This window comes from Mustela erminea, chromosome 6 (genome assembly GCF_009829155.1).
Source record: "Mustela erminea isolate mMusErm1 chromosome 6, mMusErm1.Pri, whole genome shotgun sequence".
NCBI classification, from domain to species: domain Eukaryota; kingdom Metazoa; phylum Chordata; class Mammalia; order Carnivora; family Mustelidae; genus Mustela; species Mustela erminea.
Window position 1 is genome coordinate 92,716,127 of NC_045619.1, and position 11,371 is coordinate 92,727,497.

Genomic DNA, 11,371 nt, shown 5'->3' on the forward strand with positions numbered 1-11,371 from the left:
CCTGGGATGGAGCCCTGCATTGGGCTCTCTGCTCAGCAGGGAACCTGCTTCCCCCCTCCTCTCTGCCTGCCTCTATGCCTACTTGTGATCTCTCTCTGTCAAATAAATAAATAAAATCTTAAAAAAATTTTTTTTAATTATGAAGATTTTATTTATTCGTTTTTTAAGGATTTTATTTATTTATTTGATAGACAAGTAAGCAGAGAGCCAGGCAGAGAGAGAGAAGAGGAAGCAGGCTCCCTGCTGAGCAGAGAGCCTGATGTGGGGCCTGGGATCACATCAGAGAAGGCAGAGGCTTTAACCCACTGAGCCACCCAGGTACCCCGAGATTTTATTTATTCATTTCAGAGAGATAGAGTGAGAGAGTATGAGCTGGGGGCAGGGGCTGGGTGGGCAGAGGGAGAAGCAGATCCCCACTGAGCAGGGAGCCTGATGCACTGCTCAATACTATAACCTGCTCCAATGTAAGGAAACACGTGACTTCTAGGAATTTCATCATAGTGAAGAAATTAACTGGTAAAGGGTCTCACATTTTTTTTTTTTTTAAGATTTTATTTATTTATTTGACAGACAGAGATCACAAGTAGGCAGAGAGGCAGGCAGAGAGAGAGAGAGAGAGAGAGGGAAGCAGGCTTCCTGTGGAGCAGGGAGCCCGATGCGGGGCTCGATCCCAGGACCCTGAGATCATGACCCGAGCCGAAGGCAGCAGCCCAAACCACTGAGCCACCCAGGCGCCCCAGGGTCTCACATTTTATTACAAATCTCCCAATGAAGGAATAGGTATGGAAAATAAGAAAACATAGTTGGGAATCCAGAAACTTGAGACCCAGTTCCAGCTCTATTACTGACCAGATGTGTGACCTTGGGCAAGTTACCTAACTGAGCTGAGCCCCAGTTCCCTTACCACACAAGAAATGAAGCATCTTGGACTACATGCATTCTGAGGTACTCTACAAGTTGCAGAGCTCTGAGATTCAACATATAAAACAGAAATGGCTAAATTAGGGTATAATTAAGTTAAAGAAGGTGCCCTGGCTTTACCACTAACTGAACTGACTTTGCTCTCTTTAGGCAACTCTCTTGACTTTTTAAGAGAAAGGAAGTGGTCCTAGGACACCTGGGTGGGTTGCTCAGTTGGTTAAGCGTCTGCCTTCAACTCAGGTCTGTGCCTGGGATCAAGCCCTACCTTGGCTCCCTGCTTATTAGCCAGGAGCCTTCTTTCCCTCTCCCTCTGCTGCTCTCCCTGCTTGTGCTTGTGTATACATTCTCTCTCTCTCTCTCTCTGCTAAATAAGTAAATAAAATCTTAAAAGAAACAAAGTGGTCTCTTTATTTAAGCAGTAGAGTTCTTAGACTGAAGTTACTCCTTCTCTTAGAGAAATGACTTCTGAGGAATTCTGCTTCCTCACTTATGAGATGAAGGGGTGAGCTACGTTGCCCCAAAGATTGTTTAATTCTAGAATGCTATGATCCATACTGGATTTACCATAGAGGACTGAATGATTGATTGATTGAAGTGAGCTCTACACCCAATGTGGGGCTTGAACTCATGACCCTAAGATCAAGAGTCCTCTGAAATCAAGAGTCGCATGGTCCATCAACTGAGCTGGTCATGTGCCCCACCACAGCGGATTTTAAAATTAAAATTCTTTAGGGGACACTCAGTTGGTGGCTCAGTTGGTTAAGTGTCTTGACTCTTGGTTTCAACTCAGTTCATGATCTCATGGTCAGGGGATCGAGCCCCGCATCTGGCTCTATACTGAGCTGAACAAAGAGCCTGCTTAGGATTCTCTCTCTCTTCTCCTCTGCCCCTCCTCCCTGGCTCATGCGCTCTCTCTCATTAAATAAATAAATAAATATTTTTAAAAATGAAATTAAATCCTTTAGTATGTTTTAAGTGGTTCAATTTTCAAAGAATCCAGAGGGCACACAATACCTCAAGAATTTATTTAACACATGAAGTGAGCCCTACCAGGCCTGAAGGCCAGCAAGGACCTCCCACTTAGTCACCAACTCCAAGGACTATTTGTGTGGTTGCCCCAAACCTCAACTTCATCATCTACGCACAGTCACTTTGCCAGTAGAGACATGTAAAAGATAAAGAAAACACAATCACTGTCCTCAAACAAAGGTGTAGGCTTGAGCCCAGTGAATATACAAGATATAAAACACATAAAAAGACATAAAATTGACTGAGCAATTCACCAAAAAGTAAAAGTTAATAGTTACTGTCAGACATAAATATGCAAAGAACAGACTGATGTGGGTTAATCACAGAAAGCTTTATGCAGAAGAATCTTTAAGAACCAGGTTTTCAAAAGCAGAGGGAATACAGACAGGCTGAGAAGAGACCTGAAGCCTGGAATGGGATTCTGAACCAAGGCTCTTTACCTTCCAAGTGTTGGGGGGTAGGTTCCCTGTTCACAAGGCTCCAACCCCCTGAGGCCTCCACTCAGTGCCACTCAGGAGACGCTCCCAGTGACCCATCTTGTTGGCTATTGTCCGACTGAGTCTTCCTTCCTAGTAACAAGCTCCATCGCCAAGGGGATGGATGTGATGTCACAATCAGGAGCACTCTATTAATAGGAACAAGGAAGAAAAAGGTGAGTCAGGGGAACTACCTCCACCTGGCAGTGAAACTAGACAGATTTGGATCTGGCAGCTGGCTGAGGAGGATGAGATGATTCCATTAAGGGCAACAGGTTGCAGGGCTGAGGACACAGGACTGCCTTCTAAAGATGGAGAGCACTGCCTAAGGAATCACATACACAGTCCAGGAGAGTCAAACATAGCTGAGAGAAGCAGAGGAAGGAACAAGAAAAAAGATAAAGAAGAGCTCCTTGAGACAGAAAAAGATTCTCTTATTCAGTGCACACAACCACGAGTAATGTCAACGCTTCCAGATCTGTGGCTATACGATGCAGAGATCAGTGATGGCTTACATGCACAGTACGATGCTTTCATGTTTCCCAAAGGCTTTCACAGAAATTACTGAAGTCATGTAAAAACAATGTCTAATCCCACCTCCAACTGGAAAATACTATTTCATAAGGAGAAGATACTCAAGAATCTCTGCAGGTGTGATTCTACTTCCCAAATCAGAAAATATTCCTGAGGGGATTAGCCTTTAAAAAAGCAGCAGCAGCAATTACTCCCAAGTGGACAACCGGGAGGATCAGAGGTATGATTAGACTGACTAAGAATGGGACGAAGTAAAGGGGGACAAGGCTTCAGATGAAGGGTGCTGTGAGATCTACTCACTACTACACAGGAAAAAAGTTTAAATATTCAAACTCCTTTCCTCCCCATCACACGGCTATCAACAGATTAAGGGCTGTCTTACAAAGCAATAGGACGATAATTTTTACACATAAAACTGAGACCATTTAATCTTGAGTCCAGTACACACGCTCATTGGTTTACAATGCTCATCAGCCACAACACGTTTAGTGTAATATTTTTAAATGAACCAGAGAGATAAGGGTGCAATGTCAGACACACTTTCTCTTTCGGGGGTAGTGAGGAAGCTGTTTCTCCCTCATCCATATCACAAAGCAGAGTATAATACTGTTTGCATTTTGACACACCCTATTTCCCAACAACCTGGCACAGGGACCTGTACCTCACGAAATGCTTCCAGGAACCACTGTTACTGGTTATGCTCAGTCTTCTAATGACAAGCTCCAGACTCAAAATCTTGCCCATGCTGGGATGTCCCCTTAGCCAGGAAAAAACAGGATTTTTTCAACTGAGAAGAGGACCAGGAGTCAGGAGACTTGGGTTCTGGTCCCAGGCCTGCCAACTGTAGGACTTTAAACAAGCCATATATCTCTTCCATAGCTTCAATGTCTTCACCTGACAAGTAGGGAAGGTACCTGCCTTTATCTACCTTATATGTTGTTCTAGAAAATCAAAGACATAATAAATGTGAAAACATACTGAATACAGCTATGTTTCAGGTAAGATATTTGTAGTAAAAAATGTAAAATAAATTTATAATACTGAAGGCTAGTGAGGAAATGCTTGAAAAGGAGCTTGTTCCTTTTCAATTACAGGGAACCAGGCCCAGACACAGTCAGCTGGACACACAGAGTAGTAACATGATCACATAACTCAGATTCCCTACCACTAGTCTACCCCATTCCCACCTGGAGGAAAACTAACAACGAGCAACACTACCAGCTTCTTGCCCTATTATCAGACTCTAAAACCACCTGTTTAGGAAGTGGCCAAACTATCACTATCACAGCCCAGGCCCCATGAACAGTGTGGCTCCTTCAACAGCCACGGATGCTATTAGGGAGAATGAACTCAGTTTCTGAATGGGGAAGATGTCTGTGAGCCCCTTGGGCAAAACACTCTGACCTCTCAGCTTTCTGCTCCTTCTCCAGCCCCCTCCTCCCCATTCCCAATTCCGCAGAGTTCTGGGTTGGGGAAGGCTTTCGGTGTGTGAAGCCTGCGAAAGGGCCTGGCTCTGCAAAGCCAGGGAAGGGATGTAAGGAATGTGAGATTCCTTCAAGGAGGGGTGAGAGGGGGAGGGGGAAAAGGAATGGAGGAGGAAGACAAGGCTGCCAAAGACAAGGCACGGGAGAGGAGCCAAGCTATGGCGCTTCGAGGGCGGGGGTTCAGATTCCGCCGCCCCTGCCCAGGCTAGCCCCCAGAATGTTCCCTCCCTCCCCTCGCTGCCCGTCGTCACTGCCCATTTAAACACCACGTTGTAACTCCAGTCCCCTCCTCCCTGTCCTCCAGTCAGCGTAGACCCCCTCCCGCACTTAGGACTCCCCTACTCCCAATGCACCTTCCCAACAACCCACCCTCCAGCGCCCCTTTCTCACCTCCGGACTCCTCCCTATTCCTGCTCTCTTCCTCCATTTTTCATCTTTACTCCTATCCCTTCTCCTGACCTCCAATACCTTGAAACCCCCCCGCCCCAACCCCCGTGGGACATCGCCCCCTCCCGCCCCACACCCTCTTTTAGGTGGAAGCCCGCGCCGGCGCAGTACGCACCGCCCTGGAAGCGGCCTGGACTCTCCGCACCCCGGCCTGACTGGAGCTGAGGCCGCAGCGGCCACAGGATAGCTCCGGTGCCGGGTCCCAGCCTATCCTGGGAGGGGAAGGGGAAAGGGAAGGAGAGGGTAGGTTCCAACCACTCGCCGTCCTGTGAGTTGGGTCCCTTGCCCCGCCCACCGCTGCTACGCAACCGGGCGGAAGCTCGTCACCAAACCCCGCCTCTTTGTTTAACTCGAATCTAGACTAGATGCCAAGAGCGACCAACGAGGAGAGAGGGCTTCCCCTCAACACCGGAAATCTTTATGATCCCAACGAGGGCTATATAGCCATTTGGGAGGGAGAACTCTATGGTGTTTCCCGCGTGAATGTAGGGGGCGGAGCACGAGGCTGACTGCCTGCCGGTCTAGACTTCACTTTACGGGGGAAAACGAGTCCGATCTCCTATGGGACGAGGTGCGGGATTATTGCGAGGCCAGCCTGTAATGAGACTTGGCATCTCCTGTTTCCAGAGCGGTGGTCAGCATCCCGGAGCCTCCCGACCCTATGACTCATAGTCACGGGAGTGGATACTGTAGTCTACAGGGCGACCACTGGGTGGAGAGTGGGGTAGTGTCTAACCGCAAGGCTTTGATCTTGGGTGCCCAACGGGTTGCCTGCCTCTCTGCTAGCCGCCCTCCTGCTGTATCTACGTTGGCTCTCCGGACACGACTAGAGTTCCACGAAACACCTAAGGGAAGGGGAGATAAGATGTCCCTCTTCCTATGTTATGCTCTGATTTCCTTAGGATACAACACCGTAGTTGGGGGTGTTGGGGGGAGTGAATCTGGGATCCGAGGAAAGTCAAAGCGGAGCCTAAAGCGCTCCAGAAGGTAAGGAAATAATCAAGCCAAGACATTACAATTACATGACCTGTTAGGCTAATCTGATATTAAATAGTATTTGTTAAGGGGGCGCCTGGGTGGCTCAGTGGGTTAAGCCTCTGCCTTCGGCCCAGGTCATAATCTCAGGGTCCTCCGATTGAGCCCCTCATCGGACTCTCTGCTTGGCGGGTAGCCGGCTTCCCCCTCTCCCTCTGCCTGCCTCTCTGCCTACTTGTGATCCCTCCCTCTCTCTCTTTCTCAAATAAATTTAAAAGAAAATCTTAAATAGTATTTGTTACGCATAGTCGGTAAACAAATGGTTGTGCACTCTGAAAGGGACTAATGTAAATGCTGTTCTCTGTGCCCTGGGTTCCATTCTTCCAAAAAGGGTGAGTCAGCCTCTGGTGTGAAGGCTACTTTTTCCAAAACCCTGACGAAGCAGGCTATGTAGCGCATTAAAGATGGGGACCCCAAATCAGGAATAAAGATGAGGGCTATAGCAGTGGGAGAAAAAACTGTGCCTGCTATGTGCTAAGCACTGCTTTTTATATAACTTACGTTTTCTTGTCTGCAAACCGGCATTGCATATTTAAGAACTGTCGATAAAATAAGTGAAGTGCTGAGCCTGTTTCAGACTTTTGTCCACCGTATTCCAAAACCCCTGGTACTTTTTCCAGGGCCACGTCTTAGAAATAAAGTCGTGGAGACTAAGCATAGTCTCTCAGTCAAGTAAGGAAAATTGGACCCCAGGCGCCCCCTGCTGGCCAATCTTTCTCGAGGTGCCAACCATCTGCGGGGCTCCTTTAATACATAAAATCCGCCCCTTTCGCGGCGCGTCAATCTTGGGTCCCGATTGGCTGAGTGGGTGCCGGCGGCGGGGCGGGGCGCGTCGGGTCAGTGCTGATTGGCCGGAGGGAGGCCAGCCGGAAACTTCCGGGAATGTCCTCACTCCCGCGTTCCATCGGGCTGCATCCGGCGGCAGCGGGGCCTGTGGCTCCCCCTGCGGGCGGCTCTGCGGCGTGAGCTGTCCGGCCCGCTGGCTGGGTGGGTGGTGGGTGGCGGTGGCTGAGGGGAGGAGGGGATGGACCCAGTCCTGGGTTGTCCGGATGAGGGTTCGGGAAGGTTTGGCGAGTAAGGTTGCATTCCTTGGATCTGCACCAGTTTCCCTAACCCCGTCTCCGTCAGCTCCCCGACGTCGGGGATTGAGACTGAAAGAGCATCCCCGGACGGGGCCTTCCGGCCTCAAAGCAGCCTATCCAGAGACCCTCAAATTCTGATCTTGAAGTTGGAGGCTCTTGGGGAAGTTCGTTTCTAAACTTTTAGAAGAATTAGAGGATTTGCGGCTGCCTGACCCCAACCTAGTGTGGTAGGTAGGCCTTGGGAAGTGGAGCATGGGGGCGAAGTCTCCAAGCCTTGAGCCTTCATTCCCCTTTACTCCTTCTAGTGTGGTGCGAAGGCTCAGACAGCATGACGACGGAGACCTTCGTGAAGGATATCAAGCCCGGGCTCAAGAATCTGAACCTCATCTTCATTGTGCTGGAGACAGGTGGCTATTCTGGGATGGTGGGCGCCCTGCGCTGTCTCTCTGGGTTGGGGGGAGGGGTCGGAGGGGGGGAACATCATCTCCGCACTTAACTAGCTACCGGGATGTCAGGGCGCACCCCAAGAAATTGCTCACACCTAACCTCTCCTAGATCCTGTCCTGGAGAGTTGTAGTTGCGTGTAGGGTAGATGGAACTCTCCAGATCCAAGCCTCCAGCACCACTCGGGCCTCTTTCCACTAGCGCCCCTCTCCATGGTACTGTCCCTCCACTACCCCCCTCACCCCACCAGTATCTAGATCTCATCCCTCTGGTCATCTATTCCTCCCTCCCGCCCCACCATTTATCTGTTCCCTGCAGGTCGAGTGACCAAGACAAAGGACGGGCACGAGGTTCGGACCTGCAAAGTGGCAGACAAAACAGGCAGCATCAATATCTCTGTCTGGGACGACGTGGGTAACCTGATCCAGCCTGGAGACATTATTCGGCTCACCAAAGGGTAATTCCTGGTTACTTCTGGTTATCCACAGGCAGTAACAGCTAAGGCAGGGGTGTGTGTGTGGGGGGGGGGGAGTTAAGAGTTAACAGCCCTTGTAACAACTTTTATGAGTATTCCAAATCTTACTTTTTTGTGCCCTCACAGGTATGCTTCAGTGTTCAAAGGTTGTCTGACACTATACACTGGACGTGGGGGTGATCTTCAGAAGATTGGAGAGTAAGTGTCTTAGGGATTGAGATGTAGAAGCACCAGGTCAGGGGGGTAAGTTTAAGCTTTGCATGGAGGCAGCATATGGTTATAGAGTCCATGTTTCATATCTGGACCTTTCTGAGGCCTCCAGCAGTGGCCCAGAGACTGGGTCCCAGACTTTAGCCAACTTCTCCCCTTGCAGATTCTGTATGGTATATTCTGAGGTTCCTAACTTCAGTGAGCCAAACCCAGAGTACAGCGCCCAGCAGGCACCCAACAAAGTGGTGAGTTCCATGGCCTTGAGGCAGGGAAGGAGGGCATGTCAGTCTCAGGAGCATGGGGGGCGCGGGTGGAGGGCAAGGTCTGAGTATTTAATTTGTGCCTTCAGGTGCAGAACGATAGCAGCCCTCCGGCCCCCCAGCCTACCACCGGACCCCCTGCTGTTTCTCCAGGTACACCTCTTTCCTCCCAGACGCTGGTGCTTTTAGCTCCTCTTCTCTCCCCAGCCTGGAAAGATGAATTGCCTTCATCCCTTTTCCCAATTTCTTTTCTCTCAGTTCTTTTGCAAGTCCTTGTGGGGAAAAGATTGGGGGACCTGTTTCTGTCACTGCTAGAGCTCTGGGACTCTTGTGCGACTAATACTCAGGGACACCAGTGAGAACAGTATCTCAGCAAATATTGCACTCCTTCCTTGGAGCTTGTTTCTTTCTGCTTCTTTGGCGGGTCCTTGCCCTTTTCCCCTTGCCCTTTCAGTTCATTCCACCGTTCTGACATGGATGCAGAGGACTTAACATGGAGTCCACACTGTACAGCTTTAGAGCACCAAGGAGTTTCCTTTTAGGGTCATCACTCTTCTTGAAACTAAAGACCTTTCTTGTACGCCTTGGACCTCAGTGTTAGGATTCTTTCATCTTCTATACTTCAAGCCCTGCTTTTTCATTTCTTGCTTTTGATTAGAATCACTCACCAACATCATCTCCTTCATCCCTTCACTTTTCCTTAGGAACTGGATTTTTACTGCTCTTTTTCTCCATCTGGGTCCTTTCCCAGCTGACCCCAGCACTCCCTGGGATTTGGCTCTCTCTTACCTCTGATCGGTGCCTTAGGTTTCTGCGTATGACACGAGGCTTCGGGGTTGCTTCTGCCCTTCCTCAGTCTGTGCCTATATCCCCAGTTGCTATAGTTCTCAGAATTGTTTTCGTCAGAACCACCAGGGTCAGGGGGTTCCTTGGACACATCGTGAAATAACATTTAATTCCACCACAAAAGTCAGCATCCATGTTTTCTTTCTTTCTTTCTTTCTTTCTTTCTTTCTTTCTTTCTTTCTTTCTTTTTTTTAAGATTTTCTTTCTTTATCAGAGGGCAGAGGGAGAGAGCACAAGCCGGCAGCAGGGGGGGTGGGGGAAGGGCGAGGTAGGGGGCAGCAGGCAGGGGGAAAAGCAGGCTTCCTGCCATCAAGTCCAATGTGGGACTCAATCCCAGGACCCTGGGAATTACAACCTGAGCTGAAGGCAGACACTTAACCAACTGAGCCACCCAGGCGTCCCAGCATCCATGTTTTCAATGGGAAATGTGACTGTTATTTATTTCCAGGTCTCCCTAACTCTGTAATTTGTAAAAAGTATTTTAAATAAGATACATGTTAGCCTCTTGGCCCCTCATATATACCTGCCAGATGTTTATTCACTTGGTGATCTGACAGGTAAAAAAGGCTTAACAAAAAAACAAAAAAATGTGGATGGCATAAAAACTTAACAGAAAAGCTTTCTATATTCTCTTCTAACATTTTTTGTGTATTGAGCAAAAGGCGTTATATTTTTCTGTTTCGGCTGTCTTGGTGTGGAGCAGCAAGGATGTGGTTGGAGAACTGCTAACCTATGACTTTTGTCCCACTTAGGGGTCATCGTGCCCTCTACATATGAGAGGCAGGCCTGTGTCTTCACTTAACAAGCATGTCTAGAGGAGAAAGCCAGGAATAAAACACAGCGCCTGCCTTTAGGAGCCTGTAGTTTATAAAGGAGATATTGGAACATAGAGTCACACTGTGGCTGTGGCAAGGTTAGTAAGATGCCCCTTTGCAGGCGCTCAGGGAAATCATCTCACACACCTGGCTCCCATCAGACATGTAAGCTACCCACAAAAATGTTACTTATTATTTAGGGGGGAGTGAATAATAATTGTTTTGCTCACCCTTAGCTATATTTTGTGATACCCACCACTTTTTTTTTTTTTTTTTAAGATCCTTCTTATATTTTAACACAGAAACTTCGGGCCCTTCCCCTACCCATGCGTCTCTGGTTTTACAAAGACTTTTGATAAAGGGGCATTCTTGTCAGAGGTCCTTGAATCTAGAACTAAACAGCGAATTCTGGGTCTGACCTCCCTGATACATAGACGAATAAAAGAGAAAAATATCACACTGGGGCTCACATAGCAACTTCTCTGGGGCTCCATTCATACAACCTCCACTTGCTTGGTCCTATCGGGCAGGAGTGCACAGCTGTGCTTGATGAAGACTGGGTTCCTCTCTGGGACCTGCAGCAGGGCCTCGGGGACGCACCGCTCTCCTTAGTTCTCTAATTACTGTATTTCTTCCCCTTCTCCCACTGCTAGCCTCCGAGAACCAGAACGGGAATGGACTGAGTGCCCCACCAGGTCCTGGTGGTGGCCCGCACCCCCCTCACACACCCTCGCATCCCCCCAGCACCCGAATTACCCGAAGCCAGCCCAACCACACACCTGCCGGCCCTCCTGGCCCCTCCAGCAGCCCTGTCAGTAACGGCAAAGAAACCCGGAGGAGCAGCAAGAGATAGCAAGACTTTCTTCCTCCCTTCCCACCACCCACCAGAACCCCAGTGTCTTGAGCACCCAGCCTTCTAGGGTGCTGGCTTTGGTGGGGTGGGGTGGGTAGGTAGTAGTATTTTAGCCACTAACTTTCACTAGAGGGGTGTGGTGAGCAGCGGACTTACCCACCCTAAGCCCATACTCCCTGCCTTGCCCAGCTGAAACTGCCTATCAGCTGGGATTCGAGGCCCCCTGCCCACCCTTCTTCCTCTTAGGAACAAGTCACAGTCTGTTTCTGGTGTGTGTGATGTGGAAGACAAATTGAATCCCTCCTTCCTAATAAACGTTACCACTCTGTACTGGACTCCTTTGTTCTTTGTGGGGAAATGAAGAGGTTAGCAGTCAGATATTTGGCAAAATGGGCTATCCCTAGGAGGTGGGAGGAAGACAGGTTACAGGTAAGGAGGTCCAGGCAAAGCGGGCCTGCCC

At 49.1% G+C, this 11,371-nt stretch overlaps 2 protein-coding genes across 10 annotated transcripts in view; one reads left to right on the forward strand and one right to left on the reverse strand.

Moving 5' to 3' along the window:
• The window catches only part of RNF41 (ring finger protein 41), a 30,629-nt gene extending 25,430 nt beyond the window's left edge, over window positions 1–5,199 (reverse strand). For 2 of the 4 annotated variants that reach the window (XM_032348616.1, XM_032348613.1), the window contains exons 1-2: window positions 5,007–5,198; window positions 2,391–2,575 (exon numbers count right to left, since the gene is read on the reverse strand). The gene's annotated coding sequence lies outside the window, so the exon portion shown is untranslated. Of the gene's footprint in view, window positions 1–2,390; window positions 2,576–4,834; window positions 4,927–5,006 lie in introns of those variants that run through there. The other 2 variants (XM_032348614.1, XM_032348615.1) reach the window with 2 other exon arrangements.
• A 656-nt stretch (window positions 5,200–5,855) lies between these two features.
• Window positions 5,856–11,246, forward strand: NABP2 (nucleic acid binding protein 2). Of its 6 annotated transcripts, none has more exons than XM_032348622.1 (7): window positions 5,856–5,878; window positions 7,314–7,415; window positions 7,771–7,909; window positions 8,054–8,125; window positions 8,301–8,382; window positions 8,487–8,550; window positions 10,712–11,246. In XM_032348622.1, exons 2-7 carry the CDS (start codon window positions 7,337–7,339, stop codon window positions 10,909–10,911), a joined length of 636 nt encoding a protein of 211 aa, XP_032204513.1. In that variant the 5' UTR covers window positions 5,856–5,878; window positions 7,314–7,336; the 3' UTR covers window positions 10,912–11,246. The 6 variants fall into 6 exon arrangements, with proteins under 6 accessions (XP_032204513.1, XP_032204514.1, XP_032204515.1 ...); XM_032348623.1 differs by lacking the exon at window positions 5,856–5,878 and adding an exon at window positions 6,794–6,913; XM_032348624.1 differs by lacking the exon at window positions 5,856–5,878 and adding an exon at window positions 6,806–6,888.
• The last annotated feature ends 125 nt before the right edge of the window (window positions 11,247–11,371 follow it).